At 35.9% G+C, this 21640-nt stretch overlaps 1 protein-coding gene across 1 annotated transcript in view; it reads left to right on the plus strand.

Annotated features, from left to right (window-relative positions):
- Positions 1 to 21640, plus strand: part of MYO16 (myosin XVI) — a 297078-nt gene that overhangs the window by 49466 nt on the left and 225972 nt on the right. The window contains exon 4 of the mRNA XM_005145243.2: positions 3222 to 3365. Coding sequence (XP_005145300.2) covers positions 3222 to 3365 — 144 coding nt within the window. The remainder of the gene's footprint in view (positions 1 to 3221; positions 3366 to 21640) is intronic.

Genomic DNA, 21640 nt, shown 5'->3' on the forward strand with positions numbered 1-21640 from the left:
TGGATCATGTCATAGGAATGGTAACAAAGCAGAATGAGATGTTTTGTTTAAAACTTATCTGTGCAGTAAGAAAGAATAAAAGCAATATTGCTTGATTTCGAAGATAGAATTATATGGTTCAGAGATTCACAGGTCCTGTTTGGAAAACACCACATTGTAAGAGTTTTCTTTTTTTTATTTCATGTTTTACTGCACCAGTTTCCTACATGTGGATACTTAACACATCTGCATTTAGTTTATCCTTATTTGCATAGCAATTTAGATGAAGAAACTGGAAAATAAAAGGAAAATGGTTTGTATACAATGACCAAAAGAGAAGCAAGATATAAGGGCATGAGGAAAAAATACTGACAGGCAGAGAGAAAGAAATACTGCAGAGGTAAAATTCTGGCTTTGCTGAAGTCAGTGGCAAAACTCATCAAAAAATTCTTTAGTCTTACGATCCTTTATTTTGATCTCTGACGTTTCAATTGCAGACATGCTTCCTATTTGATGGGAAACTATTTCAAGATATTTAGATCCAACTTTGTGTCACAGTGCTGCTAAGATTGATGTGACTTCTGAAGTGCGAGCACATAACAGATCCAGTGAAAAGTCTGCTGGCAGTGTTTAATTTTAGAACAGTTGGATTAAGTTTCTCATAGTATGTACACAAAATAGTGCCATTTCTTGATGAAAAAAAAGATCCTAGAGTATTACAGGACTCCAGCACACCTGCAGCCATGCTCTTGACAGATGTTGCATTTCCCTTATGTAATTAATCTGTGTTTTCTATATTCCATGGCAGTGCTGCATACCAAGGACTTTTGGCAAGTAGAGGATTAGGTAAGGGAAGGGGGCAGAAATTAGTTGGAACAGAAAATTTAAGTTCTCTTTTCCCAAATTATTTGCCTACTTCAAAAGTACTCTTTAAAAATGCAGCCCGTGTGAGCTGTTATCTTTAGGATTCCTGAAACTGAGGCATCCCAAAGTCTTACTCTGTGCTGAAAGCCCTAGGAAACAATTTTTATCTTCAGTGTGGCTGATGTGACATCTGTCTCACAGGCATTTTAAAACAGAAGAAGGAAAATTCCATCTGCAGGGATTTTAAGTTACTTTGTTGTAGATAAGCTGATCACACTCTTTAACTGCGATAAAACCTGCAGTGGAACTGTCCTTTTCTAGGTTTCTTGATCTGCATCACTGTCACAATCGGTATCTATCCACTGGTGCCTGCTGCTTCCCAGGCACACGCATGCTTCAAAAGGAGGGGAAGCTTCCTGCAGTAGAAACAGGCAATAGAGAACTGTGTGTAATCTACTACCTCAGTTTAGTCAGAGTTACTTGTAAGTACTCATAATTGCAGGTAAATGCTGGTCCTATTAGAGGTAGGGGCAAACCTGGTTTCAAAGAAACTTGGATTTGACCCCAATTTAAGAGCAATACAGATAGAAGAGAGTCGTGATACAGGGAAACAGATAAGCCAAGTCTGGTTTTCTGCAAGGACTGAAAATAGTAATTTAGTGTGCATCTTAATTATATTTTAAAAGCCCATTCAGATCCATTCTAAGTACTAGTTACCACTGTAATTCTATGCATACATACATACAGCTGCATTTGCAAAGGGGAGCTTAATCTGTGTTGTAGTGTGAATGTTTCTATTCTAGAATTAATGGAAAAGACATTTATCTTCACATTTTACTTAAAATCTGATTCATTATATAATTCCTTTTTCATTTTCAATTTCTGTTAAATTCCAAAATGTGAAATATTTCTATTAAAAAAAAAAAGAAAAAGTTGCACTTTATAAAGATTCTGTTGCAGTCACTTGTAGACAAGTATGGTTGAATCTCAGGGAAGCCATAAAAGCTTCAAAGGTATTCACTGAACTCTCTTTGCAATCTATGAGAGCAGTAAAAAAAAAAGATGCTATGGTGTAGTTCCACCTGTGATACAGCCATAACCACATAATTGTTGAACTTTCATTTGCAAATTATCTGCACATTTCACTATAATTGAAAGAAATCAGTGTTAACACCTCGGCATTTTTGTTGCAAATAATGCCACTTAAGTTTCTTGATCTCTCAAAGGGCTGTAAGGTAGAGCTCAATGCTCAGCTCCCAGAAGGGGGTGGCAGCTCTCAGCAGAAATCTCTAAAAGTAAGCTGTGACACTGCTGACCAAAGCTCAGGATGCTGAAGCTGCCCCAGGTCTATCTCCTTCAATGTTAGACACATTTGCAATTCCAGGTGTTGGATGCTGAGGTTTAGAGGTGTTCAAAGGTTGGAACAGATGATCCTTGAGATCCCTTCCAACCTACTATTCTGTGATTTGTGCAGTGTATATTGGTGCTTTCTGGGACATGGAAATATTATACAGCTTTAAATATTGGAAGAAGCATAAGCATTAAAGATTGTATTCAAAGCATCTAAGTATCTTATACAGAAAATTAGTCTCCCTGTAACCTGTCCCCAGTAGGAAAACAGAGAGGATCTTTCTCTAAAGAGTTACTGAGTTTTTATGTTAGGCCGGAGTTAGGATCTTAATTTAGGTGCCCTGATTGTATTTTAAATTATCTGTAAGTTCATCCATAAAAAAGTGCAGATGTGACACAGGAGTTAAGCTCAAAGCAATGGCTAAACGAGTTTATTCTCTGCCAAAACTGGTGACCTCCATCATCAAAGCAAAGTGCAGACACCCATATGTGTGCAACCACCTTGCCTCCAACACCCTTAAGTGTGCAGCATATTTATCTGTCAGAGAGACTTGGATAAGAATCAGTACAGTTAGTGGACTGGAAAAAGACAAGAGTATGGAAAGATGTGTATTATTGCTATCATCTGCAAAAAGGCAAAAGTTCTCATATGTGGATATATATATGTGTGGGTATACTTAGATACCACTGCTCATTATGTGATCATCAGGCACTGATGCCTGTGCACTGATGTGGAATTAGAATATTGAACAGAAAGAAAGACTCATTTTTACTGTAGATTTCGGCAAATTTAATGTAGTGCTTTTTCAGAGGAAATAAGGCATTCTGTGAATCATGCACATGGAACTTGTAGTCTCCATAAAACTATTTCTATAGATTCATCAACTGTTGTCCCCTGCAGACACAGAAGTTGAACAACAATGTGTCATCTGCTCAATATAAATGTTATATGGAGCAAAAGTTGTATGTGATAAATCAGTTGTACACTGAATAAAACACCATCCCTAATCTGCTCTTCTTTCTTGTAGTGTGCCCGCTATGATAATGCATTTGCTGCTGAAATTCTAATTGACAGAGGAGTAAATGTTAATCATCAAGATGAGGATTTTTGGACATCAATGCATGTAGCCTGTGCCTGTGATAATCCTGATATTGTCCTGCTACTGCTAATAGTAAGTGAAGTAATCCAGTGCATTGTGTGCTTGAAAAGAAAACAGAATGTAACACTGTAAGGTCTGAAATTGCTGTATGAATGCAATATATTGCTACTAATCATATCAGGGAAAGCATATATTGTGTTTCTTTGGTTTTTTTTTTTTGACATTGTTTTAGTGTTCAGGATATTGAGAAGGAATTTTTAGGCCTTCAGTGAGAATTAGAATATGAATGTCATTGTCAGGTATGTCATATCTCTTCCCTGTGGTCAAGAACTTAAATATCTGATAAACACTTAGTCCCAAATGAGTATTTGCATAACTTCTTTTCTCCCTGTCACTTTCTGTTAAGGGCTGAGTCTGCAGACTTAAAAAATCCTCCTTCATAAAAGCAAGTATTCACTCAAATACACTGTATTCATAAAGAAGCATTTGTGGACATGGTGAAAATGAGGCCAATTTAATATTTATCAGAACAATTTTGACTTTTTGAGGCAGAGTTTACCCAATATAGTAGTAGTTATGGCATTCAGCCTTTGTAGAGAATAGCTTTGCTGATGCTGTGTTTCCATTCCCAGGATCACAGCATCTAGTTTTATACCATGATAGTAATGCAGCTCTTTCTCCCAGTTCATTTTGTATTGCTCTTTAAAACAGTAGTGCAGAAACAGCTCACAATCTGATTTATGGTTTTCCAATCTATTTGTATAATTTTTAAATCGGTATGTTTTTAATAGGTCCTTGCAAGTAGATTGGCATTTATTAGAATACTTACGATGGTATTTCTATGATACAGGTAAAACGGAGAAACGGTTTTAGAAAAAAAAAAAGATTGTATACTTGATAATAGCTTTCTTGAAGTCACCTTGGGAGATTATCTAGTCTAGTCCCCTTGCTCAGACCAGAGCCAGCCATAGCAGCTTGCCTAGGACCATATCGCCAAGGATATGAGGCAAACTCACTTGGCACCCTGTGCAGAATTTAAATACAGTTTCCTGTGTTTCAGTTTGTGCTTATTTTGTTTTGTCTTTTCACTGAGCACCAATGAGAAGAGTCTGCCTCCATCTTCTTTACTCTCCCAGTCAGGTTTTTAAACACATTGATAAGAGCCACCTGAACCCTCTCTTCTCTAGGCTGAAGAGTCCCAGCTCCCTCAGCCTCTCCTTGTATGACAAATTCTCCAGTCCCTTAATCATCTTCCTAGCCCCTTTGCCGGACTCCAGTATGTCCATATCTTTCTTTTACTGGGGAGCCTGCAATTGGTACCTCTTCAGTGGTGGGCTCTCACCAGTGTCTAGGCCTGCTGGCAATGCAGTGCGAGAAATCTGTAGCCTTCTTTAAAGCAAGGGCATGCTGTTGGTACATGCTCAACTTGTTGTCCACTATGTCCTGGCCCCAGAAGTATTTTGTGTGGGAAGCTGTCTAGCTGGATAGTAGAAATTACTAATATCTTCCATGATAACCGGATTTAATGCCTAGAGTTTTCCCACATCCATTTGATTGAATAGTAGAGGTACAGCCTCGGAAGATAATTTTCTTAGCTTTTTTGTTAGAATTATAATTAGGTCCAGTAAATGTACAATGTAATTAGTATAAATCTGATTTTTTGTTCTTAGTGCTTAAAATAGTATTATTGACCTAACTGCAGTCATCAGATATGTTTGGTAGGAGTATCCAATTCTAATTATTGTCACTACCCTTGGCAAATAAAGGATAAATTTCCAGAAGGTAGTATTTTATCTCTTGTATTACCTTAATCTGTTCAATGTATATACTTTAGAAGCCTGAGTATCCTTTGGATTCTGTGTTTATTCCTAAATGAGAAAAAAACAAAGAGATTCATCTATAAAATTTCTTGTAATGTCAGGAATTTTCAGAAATATTGAATGCTGTGTTGTTGTTGACATTAATAGGAACAGTAGGGGCTATGCAGGACACTTTCTAAAATTTTTCCTGCTTGTTTTTTGCAAGAAACACAATCTAATGAAAACTTATTAAGTATTTGAACCTAGGGTTATATCCAAAATTATTTTCCAGCCCCCATCATTTGAATGTTGTTAGATTTAGTCCCTGTTTATTACCAGCTGACTTCTGAGGGTTCTGAGTATCTTTGGATAACTTGGGATAAATAGGTCATCTGATATATTGAAGGTTCAGTAAGCAGGGATCCATCCATATGGCTTTTTGAAACTAGTGTTTGAATTATCTATATTATTTGCAATAACTTCTGATAAATTTGTCCACATTTTAGGTGATCAGCACTTTTTAAAGTAGAATTTCCTTGACTACATAAATAATAACTTCACATTTTCCCTTCTGGAATGCAAATAATAAATAGAGTTCTGTGGCAGAGGAAGGAAATATTCTTAGGTAAGCAGCAGTTTTTGAACCATGACATTAATGCGCTCTTTAATAACATTTGACAAAGTGAAAATGGAAATTGAGGTTGGAGGGAAGTATTTTTCACAACTGTGAACTGTGTGTGAGCGTTTGATATTAAGAATTACTGTGCCTTGAGGTTAGAGTGTTTCATGGGCCATGTCTAATGTGTAGCATCAGCCTGGATAATGCTAATATGTGCTACAGGCAGTTTCTATTATACCAGTTTTTAGTAGGAAAGCAAAATACTTCATGTACCCTCATGAATTACTTTAAAATAAATATTTCTTCTGGACTAACTTTACAGCATAGGCTATATTATCTGTTTTTAAAGATGTGGGCTAAAAGGCAGCAATATGGTCCTTTAATTGAGACATCTGCAAAGTCTGATTCATGGAAAACTGTCACAGAGGCCAGTAGAGGTTTCCTCAGTAAGGACTTCCAAATATTTCCTGGGTAAAAAAAAAAAAACAAAAACCAAAAGGATGTAGGGTGTGTATAGGTCCCAGAAACCTATGAATGAACTTAATTAAGCCTGCCCAGTTTCCAATTTTATCCCACTTTTGGTGTTTATGTTTCTCTGGCTGAGACAGGATGGTCAGTCGTCAGTTTAGCTGTGGAAACTCACTATTTTTGTCCTCTGGTAGATAGCAAAGACAAAAGTAGAGCTTCTAAACTGAAATGCTTTTCACTGAGAGCTAGGAGGGGCTGTAGCTGTTTGTATTGTGGTAATATGCTATTGTGTCCTGTTGGAAGACTGCTGGATTTGTAAACACTGTTTTTGGAATAAATGCACAATGAAAGGCTTAAGCTATTTCTTTCCATCACATTTTACCCAAGGTGGTATAGCCTTACAGGGACATATTTACACCTTCTACATTTCATAGCTGTCAGCAAGATGGGAGGGCATTTGAACAGTACAGCAGGAAATGTATCCCATGTCTCCTCTCTGTGAAAGACTTGCCCCCAAGGCAGCAGCTAGCACATGAGGAAACATAGAGCTCAAAAGTAATCCGTAGAGTTCTGGTTGCCATACATGCAAATGAGGTGGTAAAGGTCAGATTCATCAATCCTTGCCTGACTGCATCAGTGTTGGGGGTCTTCCTCTTGGAATAGGAGACTGTTTCTGTGGGTATTGTATGAAGAAGGCTCCTGTAGCCCATTGAGGAGAGTGCTGAAGTGTCTTTAGTTTAAGGACAAAGATGCATGGGCTTGTGTACATTTGTACCCACATGAAATCTCCAAAAGAGTGTGAAAAGCAACCAGATTTATTATAAGTATCTTCTCTGTATTGCCCTCACTGTCTTTTGAAGGTTCAGAACTAAATGCCCTGTCAGCAGTTCCTTCTGCTTGGGCTGTGTTCCTTTTCCATTATTTCTGGACACATTTCACCATCATATTTTGCATTAATTTCCTGTACTTGTTTTTATATTGAACTGAAATGCTAGATAAGATTTGTAACTTTCACATCCAAAGTGCTTTGTCCTGCTGAAAACGCTGCCTGAGTTACAGGTTGTCCAAGCACTGGTACTTGGATGCTGCTCCTGCTTTGTTAGCCGGAGGAAAGTGTTTAGTCCACTCTGTATCACTTCAAATGGTTGTAGCTTTAAACTGGTACAAACTACAGGTTTCTTTATGACTTGTAATACTATAATTTCAATGTCACAGGTAGTTCATAATTGAGATGAACTCACAAATAATAAGATTGTTATTGAGCCCATTGAGATGGGCTCACAAATAACAAGATAATAGTTGCAAGTTTTCTATCTTTGGTTTTTGTTTTGTGGGGTGATTCTTTTCCCTCTTCCCCACTCCATAATAGTCATGGATACTTTTGATGTTGTCTGACCTAAGGTTGAAAACAGCAAGGAAAAAAAAGCAGGTGAGAATGCATTTTTATAGTGTAATTCACTTTATTTTACAGCATTGGGAGGCACCTTTTAGTGGGCAACATGAATGTAATGTTTGCACCATATATAATGCAGATCCTGTCAAATGAAACTATGAAGGTGGAGGCAGTATTCAAGTGTTTGCATAGCACTTTGCATACTGGAGATTTATTCTTTCATAGACCTGAAAGCAAGACTGTAATAAAATGGCAGTTAATTAACTGGAATGGCAGAGAGCAGTACTGTGCTCGGGAATTTTTACATGTAGATAAAGGAAAACTGAGGAGTAGAAGAACATTCTTAATATATTCTTTTTACTGACCTTACTGGGAAAAGCAAATGTACCCACTGTCTGCCAGCCAATTAAATGTGTTTCATTATGTGCTTTTTGGAACTTAGAATTGAAGCACAAAATGTGATTCTTTCACAGAAGGCTAAAAGTACAATAGTTAGCAAAAACTGAGGCTGAATATTTTTTCTCTCCTCTTTTTAAGAATGGTAAGAAAATCTGTGCTCAGAATTGTGCAAAGGGGAGTTATACTCAAATCATTTATTATATTTACAGTTGGCAACAGTAGGTGAGTAGTGTTAGATTATTTGAACAGTATAACACTATCCACTGTATGTCTACTCCAAATTTTCTGATCCATCTCTGCAGAATTCTTTATGCCACTGGAATAAAGCCTGTGACATGACATTGATGGAACATTAAAATTCATATAGAAGGAATATAGAGAATATCAGATACTTTCAGTAAGACTGAAATATCATTTGCCCTTTAAAGACCTCAATGTATTATTACTTAATATTTCTTCAGTTTAGGGGATAACTTTTACAAATATGGTAGCATCATGGTATAGACCTATCACAATTTCATACAGAGAGATTTGGAAAAAATAGTTTATTATAGGAATTGGTTTTGCATAACATTAAAAGGCCATCTCTAAGTGTTTCTATGATATTTGAGTTAGTTTTAGAAGTGTTTTTGTATTTTGTATGACATGTCTACTTTTGATTTTAATGTAAAATCCCTTTTCCAAAACCAGATGTAGTTTTCTTGGAAAAAAATTACAGTAACAGATTTAATGGTGGGGGTTGAAAGGAAGTCTTTGGGTCTGTAACTTTCTCAGTTGTATATTTATTTTGCCGTTGTTGTTTGCAACTGCATCAGACTATTTTAGCAAGCAGAGATGAATCATCAAAAGGCTATTATCTTTAGAATTTCATGAAAGATCTTTAACTTTCTCAGTTTCTGAAACGATTGAAGCAAAATTAACAATTGATTCCTCAAAGAAAGTAATTCTGCCCTGCCACTCCATCTGGCTCAATATGACTTCCTCTATTGAGTCAATGTAAGAGCAAGCAGGAAAGGGGAAAGAATGAAAAGCAGTTAGAGGTCTGCAGGGGTCAGTGGATAGCAGTTTTAAGTACAGAGGAACACATGGCCTGAAAAAAAAAAGTAAATTCTTCCTCTTTCTGGAGGCAGTTACTGATGCCTGGTTGTTGTAAGAAACTCTAAATAGAAGTCTTTATGTGAAAGCTGTGGGTATCTGTTTTAACTCACTCTCAGTTTGCAGTGGCTGGTGGATGTGTGATGAGTGTAGGAGGGGCCTTCCAGAAAGTGTGTACTACTGGCTTACAGCCTTTCATCATTGCTGACTGAGCTAAGATAGAACCAATCTAGGTGAAAGCTGTTAATGAGTTGCTGAACACCAGATGTCAACACTCAGAGGAAATTGTAGATTACTAGTCTTTCTCCTTTAAGACTGGGAAAAAGGATGAAGCTAGCTAGAGATGCAGCACTAAAAGTGGTCCAAGGAATGATAAGAATAGGAGCCTAAGTGGGTACAGCAGCTTTGGAAAGCTTTTTGTCTTTGAGCCCTATCATGAGAGTAATGAGGTAGCCTAGTAAACAAGTAAGGATCATATGAAGAGGAAAGAAGAAGCGTTGGAAACTTCAGCTTGGCAAACTTGACAAAAGAAATAACCAGTGAAATGAAATCTGCAGTTCACAGTACAAAGAATTCTAAATCATGGGATGAATCCAAGTCTTTTTGCACAGCAAGTAGTCACAGAAAATAAAACCTTTCTTCAGGCGTAAGACAGCTATTTTGCCTGTAAAGTCTGTAAATACTTCTTGGATGGCTAGAAATCACCAAGAACTCTCTGATAACACTGTGAGAATTGAATCTTTCTGGCCTCACAAAGAGAAGTTAATCTTGCCAGCAGGAACATTATGAACTGTAGGAACTGGCTAACAGTAGGACTACTTAATACTAATTTAAGATGAAATAAGATATAGCATATTTAAAAGAAGATAGAACTTAAAAGGTTTATCTTATTAAAGAGGAGGAAAGTGAACATGGATAATAATCAAAACATTTACTTGCCAATAAAAATTAGAGGTTGTTAGCCTGGACTATAAGTTGGGGGTCTGGCTATTCTTTAATACATTTCACTGATGGGAATAAGGAATCAGTCTAAGAGGAGACATGATTTTAAACAACAGCAGTAAAAAACTACACACAAATGCTCTTCCAGTTGGTGGCAGGAAGTATGTGGATTTTGATTTTAGAAAACATTTGAGGACTGGGGAGAGTCTTATGACATACAGCAGTGCTAGTACCAGCAGATGTGTGTAATTTGGAGTCCTTAGTACCAGAGGGTTTCCAGAAAATAAAAATTCCTGGAGGTAAAGAGGAGGTAGACCTGTTAGGAAAAATAACACCCCCAGTTTTTGCTTGAGCAGGACAGGACAGATATGCTAAGAGATTACATTCAATAGGGAATATTGAATCAGATTCACTTTAATTCTCTCAATCCCTGGAGAAAGAGGATGAAGGAATGACAAGATAATGAAAATCTGGGGTTTGATCTTCAGTAAGCATAGTTTTGTAGTAAGATGATGATGGCGGTTTGGGGATGTTCCACTACTGGAGGATATTTGCAGAAGAAGAGATTCATTCTTTATGCCAGGTGGCCTCTTCTTGAATCAGTGACCCAATTACTCTGTGAGTTGCTCTTATGGAGTAGCTGGTAGCATGAGGAAAAAAATGGGCTGAAATTAAGTGTACAAAGTACAAGGTCATGTCTGAATTATGAGTAACAGGCATTTCTGTGATACAGTCAGGACTAAGCAGTTGGAAATAAGGAAAAAGACCTTGGCGCTTTAGTCAGTTGTAAAATGATTATATGATACAAACGTGTAGCTGCCAGTAGGGAAAAGACATTCTTGGATTTGTCAGAATGAAAATGTTTTTGGTAGAAAGGGAAAAGTGTTGCTACTGTACAAGGAATGACAGCCTGCAGCTAACTACATACAGCCATGCTCAAGAATGGTAAATTGTACCAGGGAAAACTATAATTATAAACAGGAGAATAGAAAAACTGTCTTATGAAAAGCGGCTAAAAATATGTTTAACGTTAAAAAAAATCAAAACAGAGAAGTTGTAAAAATTTCTGTAAATATATCTAGATAGAGAAGGAGGTAAAGAAAGCTATCAAAGTCTGAAGTTACTACTGGCATGAAAACAAATGATTACAAAATGTCCAGGGATATACTTCAGATGTAAATTAAACTAACTTTTCTGAATGTTAGAAGTCACAGTTTGGAAAGCAGTGTTTGATGCAGGAGTAATAGGGGACAATAAAAAAGAAACCCTAATTGGCTTTAAAATTGATCTTAATGTTGTGAATAACATTATATGTTATGTGTTCACCTGCATTATCAAAGTAATGCCTCAGGAGATTCATTCTAGTATTTCATTCTAGTATTACATTCTCACAATGACATCTGTTCAGAGGGCTGAGTAGATATAATTATCCTGGTTGTGTGCTTAAGGTAATAAAGTAACATGTGGAGGTTATTAAAAACTATATATTAGTGGAAAAACAGCAAATAATGTTATGTGGGGTATATTTGGTGCCTATCAGATTACAGCTAAATTTCTATGGCCTTAAAACAAGCAGGAGAAAAGTTTATGGAATGAAATAATTCAGAAAGATAAGTTAGACATATTAACTATGAGGAAAACATTAGTGGTTTTCAAGTTTTTGAAATATTTTTTTTTATTAATATGATATTTTCAGATATTTGAAAAGAAGATGCATAATGAGTAAGTAGTGTGAACTCAAGGGGAAAATAGAAAAAGGCCTGTTTGTTTTTTTTTTCCTCGGGAAAAGAAATCCTAAGGCCACAAAAAATCTGGTAGTAAGTTGAGAAAGGTACTTAGAGCTGTGATTAATTGTGTACCTCAGCAGTATTTATAAGAGAAACTGCTGACTGGCTCAATAAGGGGTATGAAAAGGCTGATGCATGAGAAATATGCTAGTGAAGAAGCTTGATGACTCAGGGAAATAATTAAAAGAATTACAAAAAGAAAAAAAATGCTATGAAACAATCTTTTGGTGACATTTGCTTGAAATTACTTAACATTTCTTGTTGAGTTCCTCATTCTCATTGGGATTCAGATTTTGCCAGGAGCTATACAAATATAAGAAATAATTGGAAATAAGAAAATTGTAAGGTCTAGTGCAGTGGTCTTCAAAGTGGATGAACACACCAGGAGGTGCACAAGATAATTCAGTTAGGGTGTTAGAACTTCTATTGTTATTTTTTATTTAAAGAAATAGTAAGAAGCTAAGCTTTATTAATATTTAATATACATACTGATGCTGGCAACCCTTACTCCATCTGTAGGTCAGAGGGTCCCATGTTATGAACAGTAGATGCGGTGTCCTGTGGGAAGAGTGGGTGCGCTGGAATGAAAAGGTGTTGGCAGTGGTGCTCTCATTTGTTTGTCTACTTGCAATGTATTCATAGAATCATAGAATGATTCATAGAATGGTTTGGGTTGGAAGGGACCTTAAAGATCATGGGACATTTGCCTAGCCAGATCTATGTCACTGTATCAACTGAAGGGGAAAGTTGTATTCCTCTTTATTTAGGCACCCTTGGAAGTTATGGAATGTTCAACTCAGATGAGACTCCTTCAGTTCTTTCTCCTATCTTCTTTCCATAATTTATGAAGTTATTCACAGCAACTATAATAAGCCAGAAATGTGCATCTTGTCTTTTGAGATCTGCCACCATCACCCTTTCCTTGAGGCTAAGAAAAATTAGTATGTCACAGAAAATTGCATCATGTCCAAATTTCTAGTAAAACAGAACTTATGGCACGGGAGGAAGGGAGGTATGTGTGATTCCCAGACTTTAGACAATCTTGTCAGCTGCTGTCTTCTAAGAAAACCCAAACAACAAAACACTAAACTCAAACCAACAAACCACCCAAACCCCAGAAACACAACCAACAAAAAAAAGGACAGAGGGGTGGGTATTCTTTTAGATAAGTCAATACCATACTATTTATTTGGGTAAAGCTGGCTTGTAGTGTTCAAAACCTCACACCAACAACCCCTCCTTCTGGCTTTTTGTGTATTTTCATTTGAGAAACATTGAAATGAAGTATCAGTATGTCATATTTTGTAATGCATAATTTAGAAAGACTTGGGAGCACGAACCTATGGAAATTGAATCAAGAAATAAATCTTCATGAATTCTTGAATTTTTGCGTGAGTTAGTAGGGGAAAATGCAGCACTGATACAATTTATCAAAAATTCAAGGGCAACATATCTTGATATGCCACCATAGAGATAGATGTGTGAAGTCACCGAAAAGAGAACAACTGCAGGAAAAAAATGGCTTACATACTGTAAGCAGATGGTTTAGGTAAATTTATCAGTGCAGAGTTAGTGGAGGTAATAAATGAGGTGACATGAGGGTCAGTAAAAGGCTTATGTTTGCATGTGTTTATGAAGACATTTCAGTTAGAATAGGAAAGCTGGAGAAAAACATTGACTTCCCAAATCTACAATAATTAGTGTAGACAATGTGTGAAAAAGCAGGTAATTCAGTTCATTGCAGAACAATGTAAAATAATGAGACTGCAATGCATATTAAGTGTAGCAGTTAAAGATATGAAATGAAAAATAGTGGACTGTTAAATATAGGGGATTTTATTTGGTTTGTCTTTGATAATGACCTTGAGAAAAATGTGATTGCTGTCTGCAAGGGTGAAAAGCTGAGAGGATGTTGGAAGATGTGTATAAAAGCTGGAATATGAAAGCACAGGAAAAAAGTAGCTTTTTATACAAGTTCTGAATACAGTTGCAGTTTTAGCTGTGTAAAAATCAAATCAGACTTGCCTTTATCTCAAACGACTCTCATTAGTATTGCATCCTTTCAAAATGCAGTACATAGTTTTTCCCAAAATGTTAAAAAATGGGGAATATTTGTTGAATTAAAATAAATATTGCAAGATTACTAATATTGCATTAATTGAGAAGAAAGATGTTCATTAAAATTCTGGAATTGGAAGTTGGGAAAATTTATCTTTTGGGATGAAGACCAGAGAACAGTAAGGGAATGATTATGGGTAAATGTTGCTGGGCAAGGTGATAGGAAGATGACACGTGTCTATCACCACGTGATTTACTGCTAATATTACACTATACGAACAAGAATAAAATCTGTCTGATAAACAGATAAATCCTTGATGGGCTAACATAGCATTATGCCTTAGACTATGTTTCAATTAATCTAAAATTCTGATGCTTTTCCAATATATGTATTAATTGATTGAGAGCATTTTACGTAAACAAACCCGGAATCAGATATTTGAATAATATATAAATGTTGTCTGTAGTTGTGCTTGCCTTGGTAGGATAAGTGTACATTTTCCTTATCATAAATGAGAAAATTTCACATGAGGTGTGAATTTCCCTCATAGCTGTTTTAGAGAGTAACCTGTTTCAGTTCCACACAGCAAGTTACTACTTTTTATGACTGGAATTTTTTGATATCTGCTGCATTTTGCCCAAGCACAAGAAAATAATAAAGTAATCTGCTTGTCTGGCAAGTTCTCTTAATTAAACATTGGTGTTCTGAGAAGCCAGTTCTGTACTAAGATGACTGCCATACTGAACTTCCTAAATACATTTGGTATTTCAGAGGATGACTTATTTGTAGAGTGTATAGATTTAATTACTAACCAGCAGGACAGTGTCACCCTGTGTGCAGATTAAGCTGCTGTACGGTCCCTTCCCTGTACACTAGGAATATGCTGATGTCAATCAACACAACGAAGTCTCATAACAAAAATTAAATTAACTGAGTTAAATTAGCAGTTCTATACTCTTTAGTTCTTTGCATTAAATTAATGCATTTATCTTTGCAGAAACTGTACAGTGTACACAGCTATCATTTATTAGGTACTGTTTAATTTTCTACTTTTTATACCAGAGACATGTAGTGCAGACTATTCTTTATTTTTACTGTACATATATATGCATTAATGTAGGCTTTATTCTTTATTTTTACTGTACATATATATGCATTAATGTAGGATTTAAATTTTTCTCTGCATTAGTAAAATGGTAATATCTAATGTCATGCCTGAAGCAGTGCTATACTTCTGTGTGCCATATAGGGTGCTTTACTTCCATGTGCCATTTGAAGCACATTTAATTTGCATATCTATATATCACTATCTCTCTCTCTATTTATATATATCCATATCTGTATATTTGTGTGTATGTAATCTCAAGATAGACTGGAGAATGAAAAGTCAAACATTCAGCATCTGTATTTTCCAGGTTGCAAAAATACAGTTATGGATGTGACAGTGTGCACAGGTGGTAAGAAAAGAGCAGTTTCCCACAGAGAGGGAGTAAGAAGACCATCATGTTAAATGGCATCTTCAGTTTTGCCCCTGGTTAGATTTTCCACCATTTATGTTTTTTCACATTGAGCTTGGAAGCTGCCAGCTCCTCAAAATCAGCTTCCAGTCTTTACGGAGCTATCAAAATCATCTACCTTTCTTTGCTGCTTCATGTGGTTATTTTGTCTGTTCTGCTTTCAACAGTAGTGAGTCAGGGTCGGAAGTCCTTTGTGTGGAGCTACTAGGCAGCAGTTTCTCCACGTTTTGTTTGCAGAGTGTATGTGTATATATATGTGTATGACTGCCTCCCCATGTATATACACCTGCATATATACCCCCTCCCCAACTTAGAAAACTTTATAGTAAAATATGTTGTCCTATTTTCCTATTTGTGTCCTGTACTTAGCATACTATAGTTGATAGTCAGAGGATGTTTCCCATCCCCGTTTTTTCTACAGTAAAACTGTGTCTTACTAACTGTTCAATATTGTACACAAATTACAGTTCTTACTATCCCTAGGGAGTGATCTTTTTATTTCCTAAAATATTGAGATTTGGTTGACCGCATGTAATTACAAGCATTATTAATGGTTGTAAAGTAACTTTTAACTCTGACTATAGTGTCAGATTTAAAGACTTTTTGACAAGGAATTCTAAAGGCTTACTCTTTGCTGTGTGAAGGAGGATTTTCTTCTATTTGTTCTAAAATTAAAAGGCAATAAATTCACAAAGTGACCTTTTGTTGAAGTATTATAAGACAGGGACTAATAATTTTTCTACGTGTCTGTCATAATTTTTAATGATTACAATTAAAATAAAAAAGAAAGTGTGTTCCTATACTGTTATCAGAGGGTATTCGGTGCTTGAATAATTTAATTTTTTTTTCCATAAGCTGTGCTACTGATGGGAAGTATGCAAGTCCCATGTGCACAAGCAGATGGGGAAATTGTAGTCTTTAGTCATCAGTGCTCTTTGAAGTTTCCCTTCTAATTCCCTTTTCTTGCCAAATAATTTGAGAGCTGGCAATATCAAGTCAAATAGCCATCCTTCGGTACTTCAACTACCCTTTTTGTTGACCTTGTCCTGATATTTTGCATTTTTGCTGCAGTATCTTAAAAATAGAACTGAATGCTGTTGTAGGCAAAGAGAACTTTTCCTTGTGCTATATCACACACATAGGTTTTGCTATAATTTCTTTATTGTCACTTCTTTAGTCTACCTCAACTTTCATTATAACTTTCCAATGTCAGTGAGAAAATATATTCTGAGATTTCATCTGATTTTTTTCTTGATTTAAAAGAAAATGGTTTGGTTTAAAAAGTTAAAAGTATATCTTAGCTTATTTTTGTGACGAACTGGTCCATCCGATTCATATAATTATCCCAAACTTTTTTTTTTTCATTCTAAGCATAAATAAGGGGCTTCTTCATGCATTTAGCACCATCCTGATAACCCTAATGCCTCATCTTTTTGTCTGTTTTCTGAGAAGCCCTCACTGAAACTATGCAACAGGTATTTATACCCAGGAGGTACTTCCAGAAAGAAACACAGATACTGTTTTCTTTTTCTCATGCTTGGCTTTGGAGGTAAGAATCATAGATATGTAAATTCTTGACTAATTGCTCTGTAATATAATATTTTCTTATTGATACAAGGTGATTTTTTGGCAGGTAGACTATTAAAATCTTAATCTAAATTAAGCTAAGTGTGTATCTTCAGTGTAAGATTGGTTTCAGTAATTTCTCTTTGAATAAAGCTTATGTGCAGAGACTGGAGAATTTGATGTTTAAACTCATGACTATGTGGGAACCCTAGTACTGAACTTGTATATGTTTTGTCCATGGTCCAAGCTTGCTGATGGAAACCAGTGTTGCATTAAAAGACCTATTGGTTCATTTTCCCAACACTGTGGCTAACCTCAGGTTTCCCAACATTCAACTCATATCTAGCCAAGAAGAATAAGAGAAAAGATATTCTTATAGCCTCTTTCCTTACATTTAAAAATGGGAGTAATTCTATATGAAGAAAATATAAGAAATTGTATGGCAAAATTTGATCATGCATTTTAGCTACACGTCTTGATTATGTTAAGAATAATTACCTTAAGTTGTTGGGAAAATACAGAATGAGGTATGGAAGTAAAGAAACAAAATGACAAAAATAATTCCGTCCTTCCAATTTCTCATTAGTCTAGCTGGATGATTCTGTGTGTTTTCATATATTTAGGTGAAAGAAGAGGGGAAATAAAAAGAATTCCCTCAGGTAAAGCTAGGTCAAGCAAAACAGACTTTTCCTTAGAAATTAATATCTAAAATTTCAAGAAACTTGACAATATACTAGGAATCAGAAGAACCACCATGAAAGCCGACTTGCCAACTAATTAAGATCCAATTTAATAGCTGTATGTATTTAGAATTCATAGAATCTGTGATGTTACCAGCTCTTCAAGAATGTTGTAGTGCTAGGACATGGAAATAGTAGTAACTTGGGAAATGTTATTTTTTGTTTGATAGCTTCTGGGTTAGTAGTTTCTAACTTTTCATCTTCTATCTGTATGTTTTGTTGTAATTTATTTTAAAAGATGTTACTGAGAACATACTATATTCCTGCAGTGTTATTAGAAGTGTTCAGTACTGGAACTGAGTGGGATTTGATTTGCCTTTTACATGCCTTCAAGCTGATGGGTGGAATTTAAGTCCCTATGGTGCACAAACAGATGGGAAAATGTTGGTCTTTAGTTTTCAGTCATCAGTGCTAATTCTTTTATCTTCTGGATGCATTAGTCAAACAGACTATGCCTGTCAAGCAATCTGTAATATGTGCCATGACAGCCTTTTTTTATTATTTTTTTATTTTTTTTTTACTCTAGTGAAAATCTTTTGCATGCACTGACACTGCCTACTTTTTATTCATTTAAGGAAAAAATGCCTTATGCATGAATTAAATGGTTGTCAAAATGGTTTTGGAACTTTGATGATTTTAAAGTACTATTTTTATTATTTGTGTGAAGTAATTCAGCAACCAAGAAGTATGTTTTCAAATACGTTTGGGTATTTCTGTAGTCACTGGTGATTTTACATGTGTATATCTGCATGATGCCATTTATAAATAGCCACTATGCTGACAAATTTGTTTATCCTTTCTTGACCAATGTGTCACAGAGGTTAAGATGGCTGTGGTTTTTGGAAGACTTTAATGTTCTTATTGCACATTGGCATGCGTCCATAAATCTCTTTGACCATGAGTTGCATATTCAGATTTTGGTGCCTGTTCTTGCACCATGGAACTCAGAAGTGCTATGAATTAAAGAACTTGTATCTACATGGCACCTGAAATAATTTACTTACATAAGCATGAGTGAATTTCCAGCTCTTTGTTTGAAGGTTCCTTGACTGGTGTAGCATGTAGCTTTGAGGGGAAAAAAGTAAGCAGTAATGGCATAGCATAAACTTATATTAATACAAATGCATTTAATTTAACAATTATATAAGGGTATTGACATAAAGTTTTTAGCACTCAGTTACCTTCTGATTTCCTTTAAAATATCTTTTTGAAGATATGCAATTTTTCCTCTTCAGTTTATTTTATGTGCCTGGAGAGCAGTTACAAGGCTCTGAATTCAGCTTTAGTTCTGTAGACTGTGTTGTCACAGACATAAGGGATTGAGCTTGGTGTTTGTGTCTTTATGATGTGGGATCAGGCATGCCAAAATGAATTCAAACTTTTACTTATATCAGAAGTTAAGCTCATCCAGATGGCAGACAGTTCCTGCTTCTTGTGAAAAAACAATTTTGGTAATGTGACAGGCATGGGTTTATAGACACTAGCAACTCCTACAGAGTTTAAAGCCCTGAAATCTGATAAAGATTGCAGACAGATGATCATCCGTATCTTTCCTCAGTGAAAGGAGGGAACTACTGCTTCAAATCATTTGCAGGTAACCATTGCCTCAAGGTTATGGAAGATGTCCTGTACCTGTTGCACTGGGCCAACCCAGTTTACAGAGACTGTGCTCTCTGCAAGTCCATTTAAAAGGAAGTGAGAAGTTTTTCCATTTGTTTTAAGAAAGAATTTGTTTTCATTAATATTCCTTAATATTATGCCCTACTATGGAGGAAATCAGCTGAGCACGAGGTTTTGTTCCCTGCATTTTCCCTGTAGCTACGCAAGCCCATGTAAGGCATGCATGGAACATTTGTTAGTGTATCAAATTGCAACCATGATAGGTGCAGTTAGAAATTTTCAGTTGTTATTTTGATTTGTGATCCACAGATTTTGCTTCTAAACTGCTGTACGGTTTTTTTTTCAGATTGTTTTGCAAGAAGACACTCTGGAAAGAAAGAAACACAATGTTTTCAATTTGCAAACTTCTACATTATGAGACTGCTGTTTGCATTTCTTCAATACTTCTAAAAGTTCATGTTTCAATAAGCAAGAATTCACTGAGAAAAGCCTATTATTTTGGAAAAGATATGTCTAGATCTTGTATCCATTATGGAGGTTTGTGAGGTAGTGGTGCTTGGAAGTGGAGCTTAACTACCTGCAAGTAACTTAAGTGCCTGGGAGAAGTTATAGTTTATTGTTTATAAAACGTAGTACTTTGAAGCTCAAGTCATTGTCTTGACTTACTGGAATTCCCACTTAAGCAAACATCAGGTGTATCCCCTCAGGCTGCAGTGATGGAAACTGCCCTGAAAAGGATGAAGAAATTAAAAGCTGCTTTTGTACAGCTTAAATTTTTATTTATTTGTTTTCTTTGAGATATATATAATAAAAAAGAGGCTGCTAGGATTAACAGTATAGCAGGTGTCCCTATTTGGGGAGTGGTTATCTATCGGTCCCACTCCTGTCCTCTGTAAAGGGAATTTGTTGTCTTTTTAATTTTTTTCTTTTTTTTTTTCCAGGCTACATTAAGGGTCATTAAAGCCAAACCAGAAGCTAGAGCAGCTTTGAGGTGATTGTACTGTTTGCCATGGACTCTACTGGAACATACATATCTTTATTTTAGATGTCTTATAAACATTTGCGATCACTCTTCCATTCTCAGTCAAGCCCAGGGAGAGGAGAAATAAAGGTTAAAATTTAGGAATAGGTAAGGTATATGATAGACTCTTAGTCCTGAATCTGCTCAGGGGATAGCTGGCTTTTCATGGGCTTCTTTTGACCTTTTGTTCTGAAAAAGGAATCCTTGCTTTACTCTGGAGTTGATAGAAATAGATTGACTGTATCCCAAATACTTTTAAGAATCTGCATTGTCATGGGGAGGGGGCTCCCTTAAAGATTTATGTGGAAAAAATTAAAATGAAAGTATTAAGACTGCAATCAGCATTCTGAGAGACGATCTCTAGATTTAGTAAAATAGTTTCTAGATCATTCTGTACCAAAAAAAAAAAAAAGAAAAAAGACGTAACTCAGCATTTGTTTTCTCAGTTTCCTTCTTAGTAACCTGGATTACAATACGAACAGGTAGAGGAACTGTCAATGGAGAATCTGTAATTGTAATCACTAAAAAGCTCATTTGTTTTTTTTTTTTTCCCCAGCTCTTCTAGTAACTAAATTGTTATTTCTGTGAACCAATTTTCTGCCTACAGAAAATCTGTTGTTGAAATGAGTTGGAAGGAAAACGTGCTTTTGAACTTAGAGCAGCTGTTCAATCTCATTTCATCTTTTATTTCGTTGTCTGTGGTTTGCTAATTTGTAGAAGTCTTTAACTTTTTTTGAATCCTGCCTTGAGAACTGTTCCTATTCTGCTTAGCATTGTAAATTTGTGAAAAGTGAAATCCAGTGCTGGGGACTTAAACCTCAGTATTATGTAGAACAACTTTATCCCTTTCACTTAATTAATTAATGAGAGGCAAGTCCAAGAGGAGCCACAAAAAGAGGGGCCAGATAGATTTCTGGGATTTGGTATATTGAATGCAAATTTATGTAAGCCTTTGAGGTTAATGAGCAGGATTGCATGGCACCATGAAGCTCAGGAGCACATGTGATTTTCTGCATTTCCTTGTTCACAAGTAAATACAGCATTATATTTCTTTTTAATTGATAATATATAAGGGCTTTTGGAAGGAGGTACCATTTGCACAGTAACCATGGTGTATACACGAGAGCATGCACATGTATATGTGTAAACCTTGGGCATCCTTCAGTAAGCAAAACCTAATGTGAATAAATAGGTAACAAAGGGGGGGAAAGAGGAAGTGAAATGACACAAATGTTTGGTGAAGAGCTACATTTAGTCATTATATACTTACATGGTTAACATCGTCTTACGGAAAGGAACAGTTGGTGAATCGTGTGGTTATT

The sequence above is a fragment of the Melopsittacus undulatus genome, chromosome 2 (assembly GCF_012275295.1).
Source record: "Melopsittacus undulatus isolate bMelUnd1 chromosome 2, bMelUnd1.mat.Z, whole genome shotgun sequence".
NCBI lineage: Eukaryota > Metazoa > Chordata > Aves > Psittaciformes > Psittaculidae > Melopsittacus > Melopsittacus undulatus.